The sequence below is a fragment of the Cervus canadensis genome, chromosome 31 (assembly GCF_019320065.1).
Source record: "Cervus canadensis isolate Bull #8, Minnesota chromosome 31, ASM1932006v1, whole genome shotgun sequence".
Taxonomy (NCBI): Eukaryota; Metazoa; Chordata; class Mammalia; order Artiodactyla; family Cervidae; genus Cervus; species Cervus canadensis.
In genome coordinates, this window is record NC_057416.1 from 36,575,200 (window position 1) to 36,601,582 (window position 26,383).

Consider the following 26,383-nt stretch of genomic DNA (forward strand, 5'->3'; position numbering starts at 1 on the left):
GTCTGCAGGCTCCAAGGCTGCAGTTTTCCTTGGGCGTGTCTCTGCCTGCTGGTGGCTGATGCTGGTCCCAAGGCTAGAGCAGGCTCACTGGGGAGTGGGGCCAAGGCCCAGGAGATTCTGAGGCTGGTGCCTGTTCACTCTGTGGAGCTGGGTCCTGGGGTCGATGGCTGCAGGGCCCTGGGGCTCCCAGGTCTGGGCCCTGTGCGCTGGTGTGTGCAGCCAGGTCCCGGACCCTCTGGTGGACAGGGCGTGTTCAGGGCCAGCTGTGGGCTCAGGGAGGCCTTGAGGCAGCCTTCTGGTGGGCGGGACTGTGTCCCCACCTAGTTAGCTGCATGGCCTGAGTTCCTGGTTCCTTCAGGTTGGCGGGTGGAGGTGCGGCTGGGTCCCAAGGCTTACAAGTCAAGGGGAGGACCGACGGGGCGCTTGCCAGCCCCGGTGTCCCGAGGTAGAGCGGGCATCCACAGTGGCTGGCTCCCGTGTGTCCCACCAGGGCTGCAGCTGCCCCAGCCTCTCTGACATCAGCAGGTGGGTCTGACCCTGGATCCTTTCAAATGACTGCTTCAAAGCCTTAGGTATCTCCTTTGCGAACTTCTGGTTGGTTAGGGCAGTTTTAAATGTCACAGGCTTTTTCTTTTTAGCAACATAAGAAGCTCTGCCTGTTACCTGCCTCTGCTTCAGTCTCTGTTTCTGATCCTGCCTCAGAGCCCAAAATAGGTGGGGAAACAGATGACTCAGGTAAGATGGGGCCAACTGGGCCCAGTCTCCAGACTTCCCTCCTACGCTTGTGTTATCACCCAGGGCTCCTCACTTCTGCCTTTGAGACGGGGGTTGCGGGAGGAGCCTTGAAGTTTGAGGCTTTAATCCTCAAGCTCTTCCTAGATATTCCTAATTCAATTTTTCATGGATTTTAAGATCACATTAGTATGGACAAGATAATTCAACTTTTTCAGTACAGGAAAGTGCATAATTTCTAATGATAATTAGATAATCAGTTGTGTCCGATTCTTTGCAACCCCAGGCTCCTCTGTCCATGGAATTCTCTAAGCAAAAATACTGGAGCAGGTAGCCATTCCTTTCTCCAGGGAATCTACCCAACGTAGGGATTGAGCCCAGGTCTCCTATGTTGCAGGCAGACTCTTTTACCAGCTGAGCCACCAGGAAAGCCCAGTGATAATTTATATATACTAAAGTTTATCAAGAAGCAACAGTTGGAACTGGACATGGAACAACAGACTGGTTCCAAATCGGAAAAGGAGTATGTCAAGGCTGTATATTGTCACCCTGTTTATTTAACTTATATTCAGAGTACATCATGAGAAACGCTGGGCTGGAGGAAGCACAAGCTGGAATCAAGATTGCCGGAGAAAATATCAATAACCTCAGATATGCAGATGACACCACCCTTATGGCAGAAAGCAAAGAAGAACTCAAGAGCCTCTTGATGAAAGTGAAAGAGGAGCCTGAAAAAGTTGGGTTAAAACTCAGCATTCAGAAAACTAAGATCATGGCATCTGGTCTCATCACTTCATGGCAAGTAGATGGGGAAACAATGGAAGCGGTGAGAGACTATTTTTCTGGGCTCCAAAATCACTGCAGATGGTGACTACAGCCATAAAATTAAAAGACACTTGCTCTTTGGAAGAAAAGTTATGACCAACCTAGACAGCATATTAAAAAGCAGAGACATTACTTTACCAACAAAGGTCCATCTAGTCAAGGCTATGGTTTTTCCAGTAGTCATGTATGGATGTGAGAGTTGGACTATAAAGAAAGCTGAGCACTGAAGAATTGATGCTTTTGAACTATGGTGTTGGAGAAGACTCTTGAGAGTCCCTTGGACTGCAAGGAGATCAAACCAGTCCATCCTAAAGGGAATCAGTCCTGAATATTCACTGGAAGGACTGATGCTGAAGCTGAAGCTCCAATACTTTGGCCACCTGATGTGAAGAACTGACTCAATGGAAGAGACCCTGATGCCGGGAATGATTGAAGGCAGGGGGAGAAGGGGACGGCAGAGGATGAGATGGTTGGATGGCATCACTGACTCGATGGACGTGAGTTTGAGTAAACTCCGGGAGTTGGTGATGGACAGGGAGGCCTGGGGTGCTGCAGTCCATGGGGTCACAAAGAGTTGGACACGACTGAGTGACTGAATTGAACTGAACTGAACTGAAAGTTTATCAACTTCAAGTACATCGTCTGAGTTCTCAAAATGTATACAGTTGTGTGACTACCATCACAACCAAGACATATAGCATTTCCATTAGCTGACAAAGTTCTTATAGTTAATTCCTTCCACTTTACTCCCAATGGCAACCCTTATTTGTCCTTGGGCTCTGAGCTTTCTCTTTCCTATAATTTCAGTGAGTGGAATCCTGCATACATTTTTGGGCTTGGCTTCTTTTGCTTGGTCGTGTTCTTTGCAGATTCATTCCATTGCTGGGATATCCCACAGTTTACACATGTACCAGCTGGGCTTTTGTGTTTTCAGTTTGGGGCTTTATAAATAAACTTGCTTTGGATAGTCTCAAACAAGTCTATGCATATAGAAATGTTTTCATCTCTTTTCAGAAGGGATCTTAGGGTGAGGGAGTGAGCCTGCTGGGATATATGCTAAGTATACATTTAACCTTGTAATAAACTTCTAAACTGTACTGTTTTGCATTCCTGAAAACGGTGCATTTTATGTCCTCTTGATAAAATGATCCCTTTGTTGTGAAAAGACCTTCCTTATTCCTGGTCACATTCCTTAGTTTGAAATCTACTTTATGTAATATTAATATAGTGACTCTAGCTTTCTTTTCAATTTTTGCATAATATACAGAAATTTTTTCTAGCTTTGTTGTCTTACTCCACGGTCTTGTCTTTAAAATTGTTTTATACAATGTACTGGTGGGTCTTTTTAACCCACTGTCTTTTAATTGGAGTGTTTACATTTATAGTAATTACGGATATCGTTGACTTTAATTCTGCCATCTTGCTCTTTGATTTTTATTTTTTCCTCTTTCTCTGCCTTTTTTGGGACTGTGTGTGGATGTGTGTGGTTCAGTCTTTCTTCACTTGTTGGCATATTAGTTGTACATCTTTATTTAATAAGTTTAATGATTGCTGGAAGGTTTACAGTATAATCTTTAGCTTGTCAGTCTGCCTTCAAATGTTACCACTTTGTGTGTACTTTGAAACCTTTATAACAGGTTTCCCCTTTCTCTTTACTAGGAATGTGCTATTATCATACATTTTAATTATGTTTATTAAACTCATGCTACATTGTTATTATTTTTGCTTTAGAAAGAAATGTATTCTTTACTTTTACTCACATACTGACCACTGCTGGTGTACTGGGTTCCTTTTTGTAATTTCACATTTCTGTTTAGTAGCTTTTTTTTTTTCCTGCCTAAACAATTTCTTTCAATATATCTGATAGTAAACTGCTGGTGAGAAATGTTCTCATGTTTTATTGGCTTTTAAAATAATTTGTGCTGCACCTTAACTTTAGGAATTTATATTCACTGGTGTATAATTCCTTGACAGTGCTTTCATTTCTGTTTAAAATTTTAATATGTTGTTCTGTTGTTCTCTGCCCTGTGTGGTTTAGACAAAGGTCTGCCATCATTTTTTGTTCCTGTGTATGTAGTGTGGGTTCCTACCCCTCTGGCCACTCTGAAAATGTCTCTCTTTATCTTTGATTTTAAGTAGTTTTGTTGTGAGGTGTTTTACTTTATGTTTTCCTTGCCTGGTGATTATTTTTAAGTTCTTGGATTCATCGCTTTATGTTTTTCACCAATTCTAGAAGTTTTTCAGTCGTCATTTTTATAGTACCCACCCCTCTTTCTGGGACTGTAGTTCCCTATATATTGCACCATATTACATTGTTTTCCAACTCTTTTGTTTGTTTCTTCAGTACTTTATTTATTTTAATAATTTTTATTGCTTTTTCTTCAAGTTTACCACAGTATTTTTATCCCACATAGAGTATTTTTATCTTAGAAACTGCAAAGTGAAATTTTTCATCCTCTGTTTCTCTCCTTATCAAGTTTGTATCTTTCTTAATATCCTTGAGCAGATTTTTCATGTTTACAATAGCTGTTTTAAGGTCCTTCTCTTCAAATTCATTCTGTCTTTTCTGGGACTGTTACATTCTTTGCATTCCTAGCAATTTTTATTTGGATGCCAGACATTGTGACATTTTTCGGGGTGGATTTGGTTCTATTCCTTTAAAGAATGTTGGATTTTATTCCATTTGTCTTTTTCCCAGCTAATCTCTTCCATACTCCCCCCATCCCTTTTGTTGGACTTCCAGTCATATCTGCTTTAACTGGTTAATCTCGCTGCTGGATGGCTCCTGCAACATCACCCGACACGCTTCTAAACGCATCCTTCTGTTTTGAGAGCTGGTCACCATAAGCAGATTTAAAATATGCTTTATATTACTCTTGCCTAATGTGTTTTAAAGCATATCACTTTTCATTTCTAATATCTTAGAAGAGTGAAAAAGCAGTAGTGGAGCTTTCCTGAAATGGAAAATCCAAATAATTTTTGAGAAGTCTGTGTAATGATACCCCTTGGGCACCTTATTCTGCCAAGTCTGTAGAAACTTATTTGGATTCATCATATTCTCTCTAGCCATCTCAGGCGGCCTGTACGTCCTTGGAGCAGGGCTTCGGTTCCCACCCAGAGTCAGAGGCCAGGTCGTGGCAGTGAAAGCGCCAGATCCTAGCCACTAGACCAGTGGTCAGTGACAAGGGCTCTGGCCCTTCGGCTTTGCGCAAAAGAATTTCCATGAAGACAGGAAGTAGTGAAGCAAGTGAAGTAAAGTTATTAAGAGGAGAGAGTCCAGTATGTGTGGAGGGACACACGGGCAGCCTCAGAGCGAGAGTCCCCGAGTGGCACCCTCATAGCAGTTTAAATCACTTACACAGGCGTCTCTTGCGGTTTTCCTTTGGCCAGTCACTCTGATTTGCCCGGTTCACGGTCCATGTTTGGGGTATCTCCGGATCCTTCCCTGTGTGAACGTGCGTCCCTTGGCCAAGGGGTCTCTGCCGCAGGGGAGTGCACGTAGCTTAGCGTTGGTTGCCCTCACTCCCTTTGACCTCCGAGGAGCTTTTCTGCACACATGTGGTTGAGGAGATCTCCTGACTTCAGGAATGAGAAATATGTGGTCTGGGCAGGGCACAGCCTCCTCCCTTAATTGTCCTGCTGTTCTCATTTTGGTTGGTCAATAGGGAATGAATGTCCAATTGCTTTATGCTGAGGGGTGCCCGTCTGCCTCAGGCCTCTATTGCATTTGTAAGTATGTGTACACGTGGTGGGTGCTCTGGTGAAAGTTTTTCATAAGTGACAGTTTGGGTCAAAAGTCTGGGGAAAGATTAAAACCTTGGTAAACTTGTCTATAACGGACTACCTGTCCAACTCAAGATTTATATCTTTCATTTTTTAAATTTACTCTAACGTACTAAATTTGTCAGAGTATTTCAATTCTTCATATAAACTTTTTTTTTTAACTTGGAGATTTTCTTTCCTCTTATTTATTTATTTAGCCTTTTAAAGATATGCTCAGCTCAGAAATTTGTCCAGGAAACAAATCATGATTAAAAGCAAATGTTCTGTCTCATAGAAGTATATGTGTTCACCAGACCCATTAAATCTGACATTAAGGGCAAGCTTTGAACAATCAGATTTAGAAAACAAAGTGTATCTTCTGGATTTTGTCAGGCAGAATGAAAAATAAAGTTCAATACATGCTCTTAGTTTTATTAACCAATGCAAGATATTTGTAAAAATCAAAAAAGTTGAAAACAAGGTACTCTAAATATGAATGTGCTAATGATGATGAATAAGAAAGATAATCAAGTGATTACTCAATATTAGTGCTTTTTCCTAAGCACTTCATGCATCACTTCATTTAATCTTCACCCTAGGAAGCAGATATTACTACTATTATCCCCATTTTGCTAAGGAGGAAATTCATCTTAAATTTATTAGCCAAAGCTATAATATAGAATATCAGGAAATCTGGCGGAACTAAAATCTGATTATACCAAGCTAACTATGGCACATTATTAAAAAGCAGTGCCTGTGAGAACATATGCTTAGAAAACTTTCAAGTTCGCCACGTCTGTTCCATCAGGACTGTGGCATGTATTTAGATGACTAGAGGTCTCAGCCTGGGGTCAGCAAGGTGTAAGCATGTCCTTTACTTGGCCATCCCAGCACTCTTTTGTAAATTGGATTGTGTGAATTTATCTGCATTTTCTGACCATCCTTTCCACAACTCCCCATCTCATCGTGCCAGGCCTCCTCACACAAAACCGCTGCTTCTCTGGCCCCAGGGTCTTCCGACATTGTGGACCACGTCTCCTGACCCCCACCTCCCATATAGACGCCGCCGCCTGTGGGGACAGGGCAGAAGAGGGGCACCAGGCCCTGCCTAGCGCCGTGGTCCTACTTCAGTGTCAGCGTGGCAAGAAATGAAGCGCTCCGCTCATTTTATTAGCACACTGTACGTCAGTTGAGGTGCAAGAAATGAATTTTTTTTTCCTCCATGAATTAAACACTCCTCAAGCACCTAAAACTATATACATGCCCAAAGACTATCTTAAATATAGCCTCTCTCCGCTTAGGCGCTTACCTTTCGGTATACGATACACACCAGACACATAATTACAATCTAGAGTCCACAGCACAAATTGTTAAAAACGTATATTGTTAGCTAAGATACCGCATAAGATGTTCAGAATTGAGAAGTACAGCTGGGCCGTGCTGATGTCTCCCAGATGACTAGATCCCCAGAGGACAGTGAAGCAGATAGGAGGGTCTGGAAGTAGCCGTGTTAGTTTATGGTAACGTGGTCATGAAACGGAGGCAGTGACTGAGATCATTTAAAGACTACAGAAGTGTTTCAGTAAATGGTGCTGAGGGTGTGTTTATGTGTGGTAGGTGAGTGGGTGATGTGTGTGGTGTGGGGGTATGTGGTTGTGTGTGGAAGGGATGAGGTGTGTATGGTGAGTGTGTACATATGGAATGCAGGTGGGTGTGGATGGGGGCTCTGGGATATATGTGTTTCTGGGCCTCAGCCCAACCATAAAAATCAGTTTCAGGGAGATTAAAGGTAAAAATTTGAGAGACAAAATCTAAAATGTTTAGAGCAAAATGTGAAACATCTTAATGACCTTTGGGTAAAGAATGCTCTCTTAATGGCTGAGTAATATTGCAGTGTATATGGACCACATCTTCTTAATCCATGGATCTGTTGATGGACATTTAGGATGCTTCTATGTCCTGGCTATTGTAAACAGATCTGCAGTGAACACTGGGGTGCACGTATCCTTTCAGATCATGTTTTTCTCCGGGTATATGACAGGAGTGGGATTGCAGGGTCATAAGGTAGCTCTGTTTTTAGTTTTTAAGGAACCTCCATACTGTTCTCCCGGAGAAGGCAATGGCACCCCACTCCAGTACTCTTGCTTGGAAAATCCCATGGATGGAGGAGCCTGGTGGGCTGCAGTCTGTGGGGTCGCGAAGAGTCGGACACGACTGAGCGACTTCACTTTCACTTTTCACTTTCATGCATTGGAGAAGGACATGGCAACCCACTCCAGTGTTCTTGCCTGGAGAATCCCAGGGACAGTGGAGCCTGGTGGGCTGCCGTCTATGGGGTCGCACAGAGTTGGACACGACTGAAGTGACTTAGCAGCAGCAGCATACTGTTCTCCATAGTGACTGTACCAATTTACATTCCCACTTACCATGTAGGAGGGTTCTGAGAAAGCTCTCTTAAGATTTAGAGAGACAAAAACAGTGAAAGGATATATTGTTACAGTGGCTCAGACGGTAAGGAATCCACGTGCAGTGCAGGAGACCCAGGTTCAGTCCCTGGGTTGGGAAGATCCCCTGGAGAGGGAAATGGCAACGCACTCTAGTATTCTTGCCTAGAGAATTCCATGGACAGAGAAGCCTGGTGGGCCACAATCCATGGGGTCACAGAGAGTCAGACATGACTTTAGTGGCTTAGCATGGCATACATAAATATATGAAGAGATCCTCAGCCTTACCAATAATCCTCAGATTACCAAGGATCCTCAGATTAAACACACAGTGAGATATTATCTCACGTCACATTGGCCAGAATTTGGAAGAGTAATAATACCAAATGTTAGCAAGAATTTTAGAGCAATGTGAGTGTTGGTGACCTCCTCACTTTGGAAGACAATTGACAATCATAAATGAAGTTGGAAGAATTTACACCCGTGTCTCAGTTAATCCAGTCCTAAGTGTGTATCTACAAAAATTCTTGCTGTTTTACGTGAAAGGGGTTGTTTAAGCAACCTCACAATAGCTCAGAATAAGACATTGGAAGGGTTTCATATATTTATGTAATAGAAAACTATGTAACTGTGAAAAGCAAATAACTAGAGTTACAATTTTTAACATGAATGACTCTCACAAAAGGTAATGTTTAATGAAAAACTTAACTTGCAGAGAAATGTGCACATATGGTAACATCCTGAAGCATGCAACACAGCGCTGTTTTTAATGGGACTGCATTTACGTACGGAAATCTGTTCTGGCAAAAAAGGGGAAGAACGTGCAGCCAACGAGGAGTACACAGCAGTTCAGCTGTAGTGATGACTATTCAACGTTTGGGACACGTGTGTTTATTGCTGTTGACAACCTTCTGACCTCTTAATGTTTCATCATAAAATTTTTAAAACTTTATAGCATATCTGATTGAATGGAAAGTTGAGAAACAGTTGATATTTTTCTTGAAATTTGTTCAAGAAAAATAACAATTATAAAACCCAAACCCCTAAATTAGTATTCACCAGTGTAATACTTTAAATCTTCAACACAATAGTAAGATTGTGTTAGTTTTTCACATTTAGAAATGTAAAAGATTTAATTATATCAGTGAGAAATCCTTTCACATAAGTCACATTGGCCAGAATTTGAAAGAGTAACAATACCAAGTGTTGGCAAGCATTTTAGAGCAATGTGAGTGTCAGTGGTCTCCCCGCTTTGAAAGACAGTTGGCAGTAATAAAGTTGGAAGAGCCTTTATACAATGGGAAGTGAACATTGTTCGCCTTAACCCTGTGAGATGCAGATGAAAGAATTTGGGATAGGAAAGCAGAAATCAGAGAATCCAAGGGACACAGGAAGAGAACCATCATGCTGCTCCTATTCTTTTAGCATAATCAAATAGTTTTATTCATTTATCTGAGCCTATAACAGATCAAGCGGAGAAAGTCATATTTACAGAAATAGATTCTATACATGACTGCATATATATATATATAGTTAAGTGTATGATATAGTTATACACACAATTCTATACATCATGCTGCTCTTAGAAGTAGAAACAGGCTGCCTAATACCCAGGACACAGGAAATGATGCATGTGCTTGAAACTGCTGGGGCGACACATGCTGGTTTAGTCGCTAAGTCATGTCCGACTCTTCCGACCACATAGACTGCAGCCTACCAGGCTACTCTGTCCATAGGATTCTCTGGGCAAGAATACTGAAGTGGGTTGCCATTTCCTTCTGTAAGGGGCAGCACATAGTGATACAAATAAAAACCATAAGATGTACTGGGCAGGTGGGATGGAGCAGTCACATATGCTGAAGCCTCATCTCTCTCAGTAGAAAATCAATAGAGAATTTTTGCAATCTGTTATCACAGCACATTGTTTAAGGGTGTGATGCAAACTGACTACCCTGTGTTAGTCGCTCAGTCGTGTCCGGCTGTTTTCGACCCCATGAACTGTGGCCCACCAGGCTCCTCTGTCCATGGGATTCTCCAGACAAGAATACTGGAGTGGGTTGCCATTTCCTCCTCTAGAGGATCTTCCCGATCCAGGGATAGAACCTGCATCTCCCACATTGTACCCTGCGACACAGTAAATGTTAAAAAGTGGTTCCTTTTGGAAAATGGGATTGGAAGAGTTGGGAGAAGTGAATTAAAAGAGGCTAATTATGTGGACATATCACTTTAACAATTTTGAAATATTTTAATCACATTTCCAATATAGATTCTTCAGTGATTTTACCCACCTGAGATTTGTTTCTATTTGAAACATGGAAATGTTCGTTGCTTTTTAAGAGTGTGGGAGCCATATTTGTTTCACATTTTTTAAATCTCGTTTTAAACACTTTGGATGTAAGGAATGCTGGGAAGTGTCTTGAGAAGGTTAGGGGGTTCCACTCACTTTAGAGGGGCTTATAGTTTGCCTATCAGCAAAGGTTTCGAAAATTCAGCCCCGCATGTCAAATTTGAGGAAGCAGATATTATTCTGAGTCACCCATACTGAAAATAGAGTTGATGATGGCAATACAGGCAGAGATCTTTGCTATTGTGTAACATTGGGAACAGCGACACTATAATTAAGAGCTAATAAAAGTGGGATTTTTTTTTCCCCCAGAAGACAGTGTCTCCTCCTGTTAGAGATAGACTCTTGAAGTGGAGACAGAGCAAAGCAGTTATTTTAAAACCAGGCTGAGGCCCCCCGCCCTCGCCGCCTGGCTGTGCGGCAGGGCTGTCCCGTGATGCGCTTTGGCACGGGGACACAGCAGCGCCGTGAAGGCAGCCGTCCGCGTCCTCACAGGAGTTTGGCAGCAGTCTAGTTCCGGGGACGTTTGATCAGTTTTCAACAAGGAGTGCCTCTTCACAGTTCTACATTTAGACTAAAAGAACAAGGTTTAGGTTTTTAAGCTCCATTTCATGGGTCTTGGCCTTCATTTACAATCCACCCTTTCCTGCAATGAAGTTGATTAAAACAGATTACCCACCATTCTCAAAAACAGTACTTTTGACAAGGACTGTGTAATAGAAACTATAATCTTTTGGCAACGAAAAAAATCTGTTCTGAATCTGCATGTTTCTTTCTGAAAGAATGCAGTTTTCTTTACATCTGATTTTTAGAAATTATTTTGTGTGTACTGTTGACTCATTCTGTTTATATTTTCAGTATAGTTGACATTTAGGAGAAAGAAGAAAATAATCTTGGAGTCTCTGTGTTTATATATTGTAGTTTATTAAATTCCTCAGCAGCCTGATGAATATTTGGAATTAAAGGTGCAATACTGATTTCCTCAAGGAAGTAATTATGGTGATAGAAATTTATGTACAAAAATTTTATCACTAGGTAGTACAGAATTAAGAATTTGAGCTTTGAAACTAGGTAGATCCTTGATTCATTTCAGACATTCTTTCGTGCACCAGCTGTGTGCCAGTCCGTTCACTCTTGATGGGGAATAATTTATGGAGAGGAAGGGGGTATATCTGAGCAGGTGTCATTCAGCTAATGGGAAAAGGAAGTCCATAACGTCTTTGGACACAGAGAGCTTGTGTAGGAATATTCCAGGGAGGGAAGTGGGTTGTGCAGAAGCCCCACAGCGAGAACGGCCACCTTACAGATGCTCATTAGTACAATGTCTGGCACACAGAATGAACCTGAGTGTTATTTAAGAACTTAATTTTAAAATTTTGCATATTTATTGAGGCTGTGCTGGGTCTTCGTTGCTGCCCGCAGGCTTCCCAGTGCAGAGCCTGGGCTCCGGGCGCACGGGCTTCAGAGGCCACAGCCTGTGGACCCTAGAGTTCGGGCCCAGCAGTTGTGGCGCGCGGACTTAGTTGCTCTGCGCCGTGTGGGATCTTCCTGGACCAGGGATCGAACCCATGTCCACTGCCTTGGCGGTTGGATTCTTAACCACTGGACCACCAGGGAAGTCCCTAGCAGCTTAATTCTTATTTTAGGGGCAGGATGTTGGCGGCAGCAGCACCGTCAGTATCTGGGAAACAGCTTAATGGCCACCAGGAGCTATACAGTGCCAGTCTGGCAACCCGTTTCTAAATGACGTGATTGTATAAGGAGTGGTGTTTAAAGGGAACAAGGATGATACCACAGTTTTGTGGCAAATGTGTACATAGTAAAATGATTAGAAGCTTATATACCAACAGCTTACGTAAACTGTTTTAGGGATTTTATATATATTTTTTCTGTGTGTATGTGTGTGTTTTCCTGTTATTTTCCTTATTTTCTTATTTTCTTAAAATTTTTTTGCCATTAATGAGAATGTGTTGAATTAGAATGGCAATGGGGGATTCTGCATATAAGCGGTATCATATAAATGAACTTATTTACAGAGCAGAAACAGACTCCAAGTCTTAGAGAATGAGCTTAGGAGTACCAGTGGAGCAGGCTAGTGGGAAAAGATAGATTGGGGTTTGGGACAGACATGCACACAAGGCTATATTTAAAACAGATAACCAAGAAGGACCTACTGTATGGCACAGGGAACACTGCTCCATATTCTGTAATAACCTAAATGGGAAAAGAATTTGAAAAAGAATAGATACAAGTATTAATATATGTATAACTGAAAGAAAGTAAAATAGATAACCAACAAAATTTTTTTTGTTATTGACACTAGACAAATATAACTTATGTTATCAGGAATAATTGACATTTTATGTGAAACATTTGTTACTTAAAATATAAACACTAATACAATAGAAAATTTAGAAGCTTAATGAAATATACTGATGTCTCAAATACAGAAAAATGTTTGCCAGACAAAGACAAATTGGAAAAGGTACAACAAACACATAGAATGATTATCAGTAAAAAAAAAAAAAACAGTGACTGATAAATAACAAAAATACAATGAAACAAATGTAAAGGCATAATTGGCTTTATTAAACCATTGGTCAGCTGGGCAGCATTCCACCTTGCCAGCAGAGAGGAGCACGGAGGAGCTATACAAAACGGAAGGCTTTTCTAGGCAGGAGGGAAGGGCCGAGGGGACACCTCATGTTCCTCTGAGGGGTGGACAGGGCCTCTGTAGCAGATTTCCTGCTGGTGCTGACAAGAAGCGTCCAGACTAGTTGGCGAAGACCATTCCTTGGGGGAGGTTGTATTTAGCCTTGGTCTGGTGAGGTGGGCCGAGCACAAGTGACTCCATTTGGGGCCTGCTGTCTCTTTTTAAAGATCACTTATGATAAGGTGGTGGGTACTAAACCTCCCTTTAAAACCTCTTACCGTGAGTAAGTTGCGGGTGGAGTTAGTTGATCAGTGTTGTTGCACGCTGTTTTGGCAGCGCTTCCGCTGCTTGTTGCGGTCCTTGGCGGAATGCAGTCCTGTTGCCCTCATAGAGTACGGTGGGAACCGGGGACTCCCGTCCGAGCACTGGCCGTCTAATCGGATGGAAGAGGCTGGCCTGACGGGGAGGAGCTGAGAGCTAAGCTGATGGCAGCCTCACTGCAGACGCAGCCCGCAGCGGAGGCTGTTTGCTGACGTCTGTCACAGTCTTCAGGGAGGGTCAGGAGCTGCGTTTCAGAGAGAGGAGCCGGCAGGACCTCCTGAGGCTCTCACGTGGGGAGAAAGAGTCAGACTGCTGTCTCCCCGAGAACAGACTCCTGGCTGCTCTTCCTTGCCACTGGGAATTCTTTTTGTTTACCTGCACTAGCTTTGGCCCAGGGGCGCTTTCAAGGGCACTTGGGCTGTGTTACCATTACAGGAGCCTATTTTAATTCTACTCATAGAAATGCACTCTCAGCAGAGTCTTTGACTCTGAAGTTCCTTGGTCAGAAGGTGCTTGTGAAGTTGAAGAAACTTGATTTGGTGTCACCTGATGAGCCAGATTCAAGCTTGTCTGATTCAGCAGTTACCTGTGCTCCTCAGATGGATGGTAATAATTTACCCTTACATTTTATTTTATCTTTTTATCATTTTTTAAAATTTATTTTTTGTTGGATAATTGCTTTACAGTGTCGTGTTAGTTTCTATCATACATCAATGCAAATCAACTGCACATATAACACATCCCTTCTCTTGAGTCTCCCTCCCACCCGCTTCCTGTCCCTCGAGGTTGTCTCGGGGCTCCAGGTTGAGCCCCCTGTGTCGTATAGCAGCTTCCCACTCTCTGTTTTACTTACGGTGACGTATATATTTCAGCGCTGCTCTCTCGGTGCATCCCACCCTCTCCTTCCCTCGCTGTGTCCACAGGTCTGTTCTGTATCTGCCTCTCTAGTCCTGTCCTGCAGATTAGGCTCATCAGTACCGTTTTCCTAGATTCCTTATATACATGTTAATGTCTGGTATCTGTTTCCTCTTTCTGACTTACTTTGCTCTATATAACAGGCTCTGGGTTCATCCGCCTCAGTTCAGCTGACTCACATTCATTCCTTCTCATGGCTGAGTGATATTCCATTGTATAACATATACCACAGGTTCTTTATCCATTCATCTGTCAGTGGACATCTAGGTTGCTTCCATGTCCTAACTATAAAGACTGCTGCTATAAACTTTGGAGTAACCATGTCTTCTTTATGGTTTTCTCAGGGTATATGCCCCAAAGTGGGATTGCTGGGTCATATGGAAGTTTTATTCCTTGCTTTTAAGATACATTTTATTTTAGTACATTGGTTTAAATAAGTTTGATAAATGAGTTCTGTAAATTGTGCATGAAATTGTAAAAAAAAACATAGTATGCTTGATATTTCTTAGAGTTCGGTGTTCATACCTTTCACATATAATGAAGTTGTTGAACTTCAGTAACATTTTGCTATTGGCCAACTTTTTAAGATGGCCAGCTATTTATTAAAAATAGCAAGTTCTCCAGCATCTTCCTCCAGTTTATAAGAATTATGAGCATGGTTACTTTAGTTAATAGCATTGTATTACATATTTGAAAGTTACTAAGAGGGTAGATCTTAAAAGTTCTTCATCCCAAGAAAAAACAGCAGTGTATGGTGATAAGTGATAAGTACCCTTATAGTAGTCATTTTGCAATTTGGACAGATATTGAATCATTATATTGTATACCTGAAAATCATATATTATCATTAATTTTTGCTGAGTCGTATCACCTACATGCCTGTTTAGGACATCTGATTCTTTTTTTTTTTTTTCTTTTTTTTTTGGACATCTGATTCTTTTCTTCATCTTTTGGAGTTTTTAATCTTCTCTCTGGACACAGTAACAAATCAAAGCACTCGCTTGGAGATCCCACCTGCTTGGTCCCACTCAGGTGCTTGCTTGCAGGTAGTATAGGGGAGCTCCGTGATAAACATCGATAGTGGCATTTCAGGCGACTGCTGAGTGGCCGAGAGGACAGTAAACCCACGGTGGGGAGACAGTGGAGGAGGCGGGCAGCCGCGAACTGCAGCGTGCATCTGTAGGCTCTGGGAAGGTGGTGTCTGAGCAGAGACGGCTGAGGTGAAGGGGCTGGTACCCGGAGCAGCTGGAGGGAGCGGGAGGTGTCGTTCATCCGTCAAAGTCCTGAATCAGCGTGTGTGAGTCTGGTGTGTGTGTGTCCTGGAAGCAGCCGTGTCCCGAGGCCTTCCTGTCTCTGCTGCCTGCACCCTTCCCTGTAACTCAGCTCCTGAGGATGCGCTTGTGAGTCCCGCCCTCTTCTCCACCCTCAGCAGCCCCAGGCCCTCACATCCTCCTTCTGCCTCTAGGGGTCAGGAAAGCCATCCCCCACCCAAGTGGGGAAGGATTTGTTTGTAAGTGGGGTTTGTGCATTTTTACAGCTTTTTATCAACACGTGGGTAAAGTTTCTCCGTCAGCTTTTGTTCCTCCTCCTGTCGTTCGCTTTCACTGTTGGCATTCAGGTTTGATGTCTCCAGTGTCAAGACAGGACAGGACCTGGGACAGAACAGAAACCAGAACTATGTTAATGAATATGCTGCACTCCATCCTCCCCCAATAAATTAAGGGTGAAAGGTTACCCTGCTCTCTTAAGAATGTGTCAATAGTGTCTGGGGCAGAGGATTTCCTCTCAAAGGACTGACTCTAACAAAGAAAAATTTCTGAATACATGAATGACATTTTAAAAAATTAAGTCTTTGTGTTTTAGCATGGAAATTGGGTGCATTTTCTTTTAGCAGACATTATCCCTAACAATAAAAAAAATACTTTAAAAAGATTCACATACATTAACTCATCCAACTTTCAGAATACTCTTATGAAGGAGGTATCATTTTATTATTATTTTAACGAGGCAGTAAGTGACACATGGAGAGACTGACCTTGACCTGCCCACAATCACTCAGGTGAAATCAAAATTTCAACCATGTGCCCTCTGTGAAAATTACTGTGCTGGCTTTTGTCCAGAGGTCATCCTGATAAAGGATGGTGGTGAGCAGTGTTATGAGACTTATGTAATTGAGATCTATGCTTTGATTCAGTGTCTTAGTCCAGATGTACTGTAGAGAAGGTGGAGGTCAAAAGAAAACTCATTTTTCCCCTTCGAAGTCTTACTAAAAGCTAAATCCTCATTTAAAGCCTTCTCTGACTTCTAAATTCTACTGATTTGTAGCGTTAGTGACTCCCTCCTCTCTACCTGCTGCAAACCCCTGTTGTGGTTATTCCGGGTTAGTGCCATGCTACCGTTTGGCTTATATGGCTTATCATGTTGTATTAAGTTCCACTGATAATGTGAACTTTTTAGGGGTAGGGCTTGTGTCCTTAATAACCTTAATGAACAACATTGTAATTATGGTGTGGTATAGTGTCATTTTGGATTTTATAACCAGAGATGTTAGGCAACTTGTTGAAAATCAGAGAAACAGTAGACATAAGAATGTGTGAACAAAATCCGGGTTTCCAGGCTCTCGGTCCAAAGTACTTACTGCCATTCTAGAAAGATCGATTTAGGGTAAGAGTCTTGACTTCCTAAAGGAATAGAATAACATCCAGAGTCAACTTCAGCCTGCCAGGGGCATCCTGGGAGTCTGTTCTTCCAGTTCTCATGTTTCAGGTTCTGTTCTCTACCAATAACATAAACCTGTTTCTGTTATGAAAAGGAGACATGGCTCGATCCCTGGGTTGGAAAGATCCCCTGGAGAAGGAAATGGCAACCCACTCCAGTATTCTTGCCTGGAGAATCCCATGGACAGAGGAGCCTGATGGTCTACAGTCCATGGGGTTGCAAAAGCCGGACAGGACTGAGCAACTAACATACATTCAGAAAATAAAGTGACAGACTTTATTTTCTTGGGCTCCAAAATCACCGCAGATGGTGACTGCAGCCATGAAATTAAAATATGCTTTCTCCTTGGAAGCAAAGCTATGATAAACCTAGACAGCATATTAAAAAGCAGAGACATTACTTTGCCGACAAAGGTCCATCTAGTCAAAGCTATGGTTTTTCCAGTGGTCGTGTATGGGTGTGAAAGTTGGACCATAAAGAGAGCTGAAGTGATGTGAAAGTCACTCAGTCGTGTCTGTCTCTTTGTGACCCCAGGGACTATACAGTCCATGGAATTTTTCAGGCCAGAATACTGGAGTGGGTAGCCTTTCCCTTCTCCAGGGGATCTTCCCAACCCAGGGATCAAACCCAGGTCTCCTGCATTGCAGGCAGATTCTTTACTAGCTGAGCCACCAGGGAAGCCCAAGAATACTGGAGTGGGTAGCCTATCCCTTCTCCAGCGGATCTTCCCAACCTAGGAATCGAACTGGGGGCTCCTGAATTGCTGGCCGATTCTTCACCAACTAAGCTATCAGGGAAGCCCAGCTGAGCACTGAAGAATTGATGGTTTTGAACTGTGGTGTTGGAGAAGACTCTTGAGAGTCCCTTGGACTGCAAGGAGATCCAACCAGTCCATCCTAAAGGAAATCAGTCCTGAATATTCACTGGAAGGACTGATGCTGAAGCTGAAGCTCCAATACTTTGGCCACCTGATGGGAAGGACTGATTCATTGGAAAAGACCCTGATGCTGGGAAAGATTGAAGGTGGGAGGAGAAGGGGACGGCAGAGGATGAGATGGCTGGATGGCATCACTGACTTGATGGACGTGAGTTTGAGCAAGCTCCAGGAGTTGGTGATGGACAGGGAAGTCTTGCATGCTGCAGTCCATGGGGTTGCAAATAGTCAGACATGACCGAGCAATTAAAGTAACTGACTGAACACATAAGCAGTACTTCTTATGGTGGTGCCTGAGGATATTTTATGAAGGGAAATTAGGGATTAATATAAAAGGATTACCCTTAACTTCACATAATGGTTTGTAGGGAGGGCTGTCATCCGTGAATTTATCTAAATCCTTTGCACACACATCATGGAAAGCAAACCTCCCCGCCACCCCACCCCCTAGGTGGACCTCCAGCTGCCTCAGTGACATAGATCAGAACTCTGTGTCAGCTTGCTTCCTGCCAAGGTAGTATGTGTCTTCATCCTCTAAGAGAGTTACTCTAAGAATTCTGCCCCGTTTTCAGACAGTCACCAGGGAATGGCACTTAGGAAATGTCTTGTACCTCTTACAAATCTCACACAGATGTGTCCCAGTTGCATGGTGTAGAAAGGCGTTTACTGAGCATGTCTTTGTTTCCAAGTGCATCAAGGTACTGGATTTATTTTGGAAGGGCCTCATTGGTATGGCATTATATATGTATGTGTGTATATAAATACATATATAAACTTTCTTTTTAATTTTTAGACTGTTGTCTTGGTTTCTGCTATGTGCTCAGTCAGTCCAGCTGTGTCCGACTCTTTTTGACTGCTTGGACTATAGCCCACCAGGCCCCTCTGTCCATGGGATTTCCCAGGCAAGGACACTGGAGTGGGTTGCCACGCCCTCCTCCAGGGGATCTTCCCTGTCCAGGGGTTGAACTTGAGTCTCCTGCGTCTCCTGCATTGCAGGTGTGTTCTTTGCCACTGAGCCACCCGGAAACTCAACAATGCAAATCAGCCATGATTGTACATACATCCCCTCCCTCCCTATATTTTAAATGTGTTTGTCTATTGCCATACAGAAATTAAAAATATTTTGCATGGAACTGTTATGTCCTTAAATTTCCCTTGTGTCCTAGCCTGGCAGGGCCTGCATTGTCATCCTTGAAGCCATAACTTAAGGAATTCTTTCTCATCAATGTGGATATGGCTTACTGACCTCCTCTACCATTTGGGGGGAAAAATGATATTTTTGTCATTTTACTAGGGCAGTGGAAGAATGTTTTTCAAGCCAACAGACAGGAAAGAAAGGTTAAATGTATTAAAAGAAAAGAACTGTACCTACTATGTCTTTCTATGCTTCTTACGTCTGTCTGATATTAAACTTGAAGAAAAGAAAAAAGTAGATAGTCAGGGAACCCGCAGTGAGGAGTGGTCAAAAACAGGCCAAGATTTTGATGAAAATAGAAACATTGGAACAGTAAGATCTTAAGCGCAATCTGCTCCCAGTGGAGTTCAGAAGAACTTAGAGAACAGCATGCAGATAAAACCTCTGCGTGAAGCTTATACCTTTTGGTGAATTAATAAAACAAAACAATAAAAATACACAAATAATACATAATATAAAAATACATGAATAACAATTAAGTTTACCTACCATCACTAATCATTACTGAATATTTCATTGCTTGGGAGTATTTACACCTTGGGAATAATCACTGCTTGGGAGTGTTTCATACCTTCCTCTTCATGCAGAAAGGGGGACAGCTGTGCTTACATTCTCAGTGATTAAATACATTAAATATTTTTTAAAGACCGGTGGTAATAACTGTACTTTGTATTTCCAAGAAGACTTCTTCAAATGTGTAATAAAGATGAGATCAGAACATTAAGAAGAACTGGTTTATAATGTTGAAGATTTAATGATAGTTCCACTACCACTTAGGTTTGAAACAACTGCCAGTTTCTCTTTTGCAGAAATGTGTAGTGTGCGTGTGTGTGTGTGTGTGTGTGAGAGAGAGAGAGAAAGAGAGAGATGTAGAATAATCAGAGGCCTGTTGACTTTTTTTTGTTTCTTGTTTTAATTTGAATATCACCCCTGTGTCTCAGAGTTAATCAAGTCACTGTTGCTGAGTCTGGTTTGACCGGTGTTTCCCTACAGACAAACCAGAGTAAAAGTGACCGGCGCGCTGGGGCACCGCGTGCTCCAGGTTAGTGAAGTCTCAGAGCCCATGTCTGCGGTCTGCGGAGTGAAGAAGATAGAAGTGGCTCCTCACGGAGCCGTGGGCTTCAGTTTTGGACGGTGTTCTCAGCAGTGTCAGCCGCTGTTCTCATGGCTGCGGCAGTTATTACTGCTCTGCGGAGAGCTGGGTGAGCAGCGTCCAGAGGGCAGACGCAGGGTCCTGCCTCCGGTCCGAGCGTCATTGTGGTGAGCCTAGATGCCTCTGAAGGCGTCAGTGAGATCAGATAACACACCTGACTTGCACCCCTCCACCCCCCACCTCCGTCCTATCTTCTTCCCTGCCCACTGTGTTTATTTTACTGGAGTAGCAAGCCTGACCTTGCAAAGGATTGTCACCTGGAGTTTCCCCTGAATGTATCCATAGAACAGGCTTCCTTGTCTAAACTGTGCTAATTGGTTGGTTTGAAATCCAAACAAAGGTAGCCCCCTCAGTAGCTTCCTCCACCTCTCAGAACTGCAAATATAGTTAATGATGGAAATCTCAAAATAGAGGCAGGGAAACCCAACTGAAAGGATTGTTTGGATCAAAGGGCGTTTATAGCGCTCGCCCAGGGCTCAGGGCACGTGGTGTGGGTGCCGAGTTATCGCTGCCCCCCTCCTTCTCCAGTTCTTCATCTTGACTGTGCACCTCTGTCCACACTGTGGGCTTTCTCTCTCGTGGGGTGGTTATAGTAGCCTCCTCACTGGTGTTCCTTGTTCTAGTTTCGCTCATCTGGTCTGCACCTCTTATCTTCTTATCCTGCTACAAATGAATTCTAGATTATAAAATTTGTGAATAAATTAAATGAAGAACTAGAAAGTCCTTTTGCTAATATGATGGCTTAAGAATTCCAAAACTCGTATACATTATAAAACATCTAAAAGTGATTAAAATATTTTTAAACACCTTTTAAACCAGTAGATGAGCCAGTAATAGCGAGGCAGAAATAAACACAAATTTAGCAGGTGAGCTACCCCTGGGGCGGCTGAGCCCTCAAGGCATCCATGGATCTGGGTGCCCCAAGAGGACTGAAGATAAAACCAGCAGCTTGCAGCACAGAGGACAGAAGAATTGCGAGTGGGAAGATGCCGATGGCATAGACAGAGAAGTCAGTGTAGCAGGTTTCAATAGAGGAGACAATGCGGAGACAGTGTTCAACATATGATGATTGCAAGTGTTTGGAGATGATAAACGGGAAGCCAAGCAAGCTGTACCTAAATGTGACATTAAATAATACCTTCATAGGAAAAAGTTAATTGTCCACCTAGAATATTTAATGAATGAAAGACATTTTTATATGAAGAAAAATAAAAAGTATTTACCACCAAAAGACTCTCACTAAAAGAACTTCTAAGTATAGATTTCAAGAGGTAGTTGAAAATGACCCCGAAGACCAACCTGAGATACAAAAATAACAAGTTAAGGTAGCAGTAAATATGAAGGGAAATCTAAAGAGACAGTGGCCATTTATAGAAAATGTCTATTAAAGTAAGCTTAAACAAAAGTAATAGACACTGTTTTCATGTTAGGCTGGAGGCAGTTGATGAGAGTTAAAGTACGCCATGATCCTTTTATTTTCAAGAAGGAAAGTGGTCTTTGCAATCTGAGTATGCGTGTTAAAAATAGCCTTGAAAGCATAGACTAGTGCACAAAGCAGGATCTATTGATCAAGTTCAGCACACACCTTTTCACAGCAGGCACCCAACTATTTGTTAAAATGCGTCTGCCGACTGTCCTAGTGTTAGAGTCTACCAGCAGGGTTCATCCAGGGCCCAGTCAGTAACCTCACTCATTCCTCCCACCATGTTCATTCCGAAATGGGTTACCACTCTTTCCCCAGCCTTCTGTACTTAATGGTGTGTGTGTTGTGACATCAGATTTCACTCTTCTGCAGTTGTCATCATGAGGAACAGTGCTCCTTGTGAGGATGCGAAGCCATAGCCTCACTGTATGTGTGTGTATGTGTGTGCGTGTGTAATGACTTTACAGTCAGGGCCACTGAGGCTGCTTCTAAGCCTTTCCAGCCTGTTCCCGTGCACCGTGGTCCCTTTCTTCCCTGAATTCCACTCGTTTGCACCCATACTGGTCCAACTGTAAAATGGAAATAATAATAATAGTGTCTTATTCTCAGCACTGTGGTGTGGATTGAACCAAGTAAGTTATAACTGACCAAAAACAGGATTAAGTTTTAAACCTCTGTGGGAATCGGAAAAGTAGAGCATGGAATACAGGGTTAATGCTCCCTGACTTAGCATCTGTCACCCTCAGGTGACTTTAGATCACAGTTCAGCTGGGATCCATTTCTAATCGACTTACTGTGGTAATGATGAAGACCTGTTAAAAGTTTTCATGAACACGTACATGAATTTGTTACCAAACTGGTGCACTAGACCCACACTGGGTCCTAACCCAGATGGAGACTCCTTGTCTCCATCAAGGAGGTTCTTTATCTGCTAGGATTCACACACCCATTAGGACGTTGGGATGGCCATTGGGATGGCACAGGCTTTATTCAATGACCAAAGAATGGAAAGAAGCCAGAACTTGGTTAGCAAACCAACTTCTCAACCCCATTCAGGCAGAGACACGATGTATGTCGGAGAGTCGAGCTTAAAGATAAGACTGGAAAGAGAGGGAGGGGTATTCACAAACAGGGGTGTGGTTTGGATCCGAACCTGATGCCGCCCTCCTCTTCTGTCCTTGTCAGGGCTTTGCAGTGGTTGTTGTTATTAAGTCTTTCAGTCGTGTCCAGTTCTTTGCGACCCCATGGACCGTAGCACGCCAGGCTTCCCTGTCCTTCACCATCTCCTGGAGCTTGCTCAAACTCACGTCCATTGAGTCGGTGATGCCATCCAACCCTCTTATCCTCTGTTGTCCCCTTTTCCTCCTGCCTTCAATCTTTCCCAGCATCAGGGTCTTTTCTAATTGCAGTTGTTGTCATGGCGATTGTCAACTGTCCTGGTGCCAATAAATGTGTCATTTAACTAATATGGCTCAAAGTCACTAGAAGTCGTCTTCCGCCATCTTGGGTTTACTTGGTTCTAACCAGTTCTTGTTTTTCTCTTTGGAGCCTCCTCCTGAAACTTGGATGAGAGGAGTTGGTTTCCATTTGAGGGAGGGGCAGAGGTATGAGTCTGGGGCAACAGCCTTAGTAACAGATTAATAGATTTCTACATGAAAAGCAGAAAAATTGATGTGTAAATCTTTGCACTTAAAGAATCTCAAAGTGCCACTAAATTAGTTTTAGGGCTTTGGGAACAGCCTTTCAAATCCAGGCCCTGCATTCTTCCTATGGAAAACAGAAGGGTTCCTCTGAGTTCTTTCCCAGCATTAAGCCAGTGTTTTATCTTAACTTAAATGAGTTATCCATATTTTAAAATGAAGTGGCTGAGGTCCTGAGAGGCTAGGGGACTGGTCAGGAGTGACCGAGTGAGGGCTGGTGGGTGAGAGGACCGTGGACCAGCTGGTCGGCCTTCCAGCCGACGGCCCAGCACACCAGCTGCCCCTGTCCTCTGCCGCGGCAGCTCCTGCAGCCGGCGGCCGCTGCTGGGTACACCGCGCTCTCACGGCCCGGGTCGGAGTCTGACGCCTGTTAACAGAGCGCTCAGCCTTTACTTCATGTGTGTGTAGAGTGATCTGTGACTTTCTTTATAGTAGCCACTCTTTTTCCTTTATAAAGAAGGTTATGGTATACATTTTTTGATCATTTATTTTTGAGTGCACATTTTTAAACCTTACATGGTGGAGACATATGGGATGGTTTGTTTTTTTTTTTTTGTTTTTTTTTAATTTCGCCTGGAAACCTGCAGAGCGGATGTTTTGAGGCCTTTTTTTTTTTTTTTTTTAACTTGCCAGGTGGATATCTCAGTATGGTATTGGCAGGAGCACCTGTATTGTGTAGGTGGCTGTTCACCTAGTTTCCAAGCTTAAGGTTTCTTCAGTCAAAGGACATTTAAAAGATGTGGTTGAAAATAATGCGCTTTCTAATTTATTCAGGCGTCCAGGTTAAAGGCAGTCAAATATTTGATAACAGAGAGAATAAATGCCCTTCCTACATGTTGAGTAGACATGTTTAGAGAAATGGTGTTCAGGTAATAACGTTTTCTGGTTACAAGATTTTAACTTTATTAAGATTAAGAGTAAATAGTAAGCTGTTTTGCTAATCTGTGCTTTTACTTTAAGATAATCTGTAAAGTTTTACGTAAGTCAATATAGAAATTCTGCTTTATACTCCAGGAAAATACAAAGATGGGGATTGTAAGGACTTCTGGAAGAAAATTCACTTGGAGAATTTTTGTAAAGGTGCCTAGTGTCTGCCTTGCATTATACTAGGTTCTGTGAATTTTGAAGATGAAAGATGCTTGTTCTCAGGTTATTCACAGCCTACTTAAAGAGACATTTAGACAAAAAAAGAAAGAAAAAACCATGTTACAGTGTGGCAGCACCTGCTGCAGAGGTCTTACAGGTTACCACAGGAGTAATAATTAAAGTTACAGTCCCGCTGGTGGATGGGTGGGAGAAAGGCCAAGAGGGGTCCTTTTGTATTCTGAGACTTTTTTCTTAGGTCTCTCGGAAACTCTGAGGAAGCCATGAAGGTGCTGTTCATGAGCCCTTGGATTAACATGTACTTCCAACATGCCACTTGCTTTTCCAGTAGTTAAGTTATGTCTACCGGAGCACGAACCACACAGCCTTACCGCCTGGGTTCAGATTCCTATTTCTCTTCCTACTCATGTGATCATGAGCAGGTTACGTCTCTGTGCTTCAGTGTTATAGAAAGACAAGAGCAATAGTACCTACCTCTCAGGGCTATTGTGAGGATTAAATGAGACAATACTTCCTGTTACATAGTAAGGCTCAAGAAAATTTTAGTTATTATTAGTTTCCTGTGGGGACGCTAAGTCACTTCAGTGTGTTTGGCTCTTTGGGACCCTATGGACTGTAGCCTGACAGGCTCCTCTGTCCATGGAATTTTCTAGGCAAGAATACTGGAGTGGGTTGCCATGCCCTCCTCCAGGGGATCTTCCCAACCCAGGGATCGAACCTGAGTCTCCTGCGGCTCCTGCATTGCAGGCGAATTCTTCACCACTGAGCCATGTTGGTCTCAGTAGCAAATAAACCAGGAGCATTGGAGAACAGTTACCACATTGACCTTTCAGGTTCTCATTCTAAAATGCAAATTTCTGTCAAATTAAACTTTTCCATTTGTTTTCCTTTTCTAGCTCCAAGAGGCAAGCGAGGATGGAAGACCTTTTATGCTGTACTAAAGGGAACAGTGCTTTACTTGCAAAAGGTAAACGTAGATACGTAAGAAAGGAAGCTCACAAAACTTTATGGAGTGATAGACAAGTTACCTAGAAAATATTCACTTTGTACAAAGAGGCCACATCAAGCAGAGAGATTGTTTAAGTGATCTCTAAACTCTTTTTTAGATTTTTTTTTGTTTCTGATGAAAAAAGTTGTTTTGGAAATTATTTATATATGTGTATATATTACATTTTACAAATATAAAAGATTATATACATGTATATATAAGTGTGTGTGATCAGAGGGAATGGATGAGCTGTGTTCTAATTACATTCAATTAGAAATGTTGAATATAAGTTGATACGTTAGACTTCATATTGTCTGTTCAGGTACAGATTGTGGTAACACTTGTTTTCAATGGATATTTATAATGTGAAGTTACACCCCTCGTGTATTTAGTTATTTATCTTTGTTTGGATCCTACCTAAATCTAGAAACACATTTTCATTCAAGCCCTGATATTTAACAATGCAAGTGTATTCCAGTTAGCTGGGTAAGTGTCTGACAAGACCGTTTCCTGGCAGGATTCTTTCTTCTAGTCCCCAAATCTGGAAGTTAGTTTGGTATCCAGTTGGCATGTTCTGGCCTCTGCAGGGTAGTTCCTGGATCCCCTCCTCCCTAGTTCTGTGTGTGGAGGTGGGGAAGTCGAGTCTTGATCAGGAGAAGGTGCACCCCCTCCCAGGGCCCAACGGGACTCTAACTCCACAGTGAAGGGAGGCTTGGAATTGTAACAACACTGCCCTTGGTGGTGACTGTTAGGAAATATTTTTTCTTTTTAATGTGATTTTAAAAAACATAACATGAGATCTCCCTCAATAAAATTCTAAGTTAATAGTGCAGTGTTATTAACTTTATAAGCACCATGTTGGGCAGTAAATCTCTAGACATTTCCCATCTTGCATGACAATACCAATGAGCGTCCTCTGGCAGCCTCCTTCTACTCTCCATTTCTGTAAATTTGCCTCTCTCAGATGCTCTACACAAAGTAGCACCAAGCTGTGTTCATCCATGACGGGCTGATTTCCCTTAAAGTTACGTCCTAAATGTCCATCCAGCATGTGACAGGATTTTCCTCTTTTTTATGACTGAACAGTGTTCCATGGTTTACTTCATCTTCTTTTTCTGTAACTTCGTCCATGGACATTTGTGTTCTTTCCACCTCTTGGTTATTGTGAGCAA

The 26,383-nt window shown here is 42.6% G+C and overlaps 1 protein-coding gene across 14 annotated transcripts in view; it reads left to right on the plus strand.

Moving 5' to 3' along the window:
- Positions 1 to 26,383, plus strand: part of PSD3 (pleckstrin and Sec7 domain containing 3) — a 573,880-nt gene that overhangs the window by 478,581 nt on the left and 68,916 nt on the right. For all 14 annotated transcript variants that reach the window (XM_043454541.1, XM_043454542.1, XM_043454545.1 and 11 more), the window contains one exon: positions 25,120 to 25,190. In XM_043454541.1, coding sequence (XP_043310476.1) covers positions 25,120 to 25,190 — 71 coding nt within the window. The remainder of the gene's footprint in view (positions 1 to 25,119; positions 25,191 to 26,383) is intronic.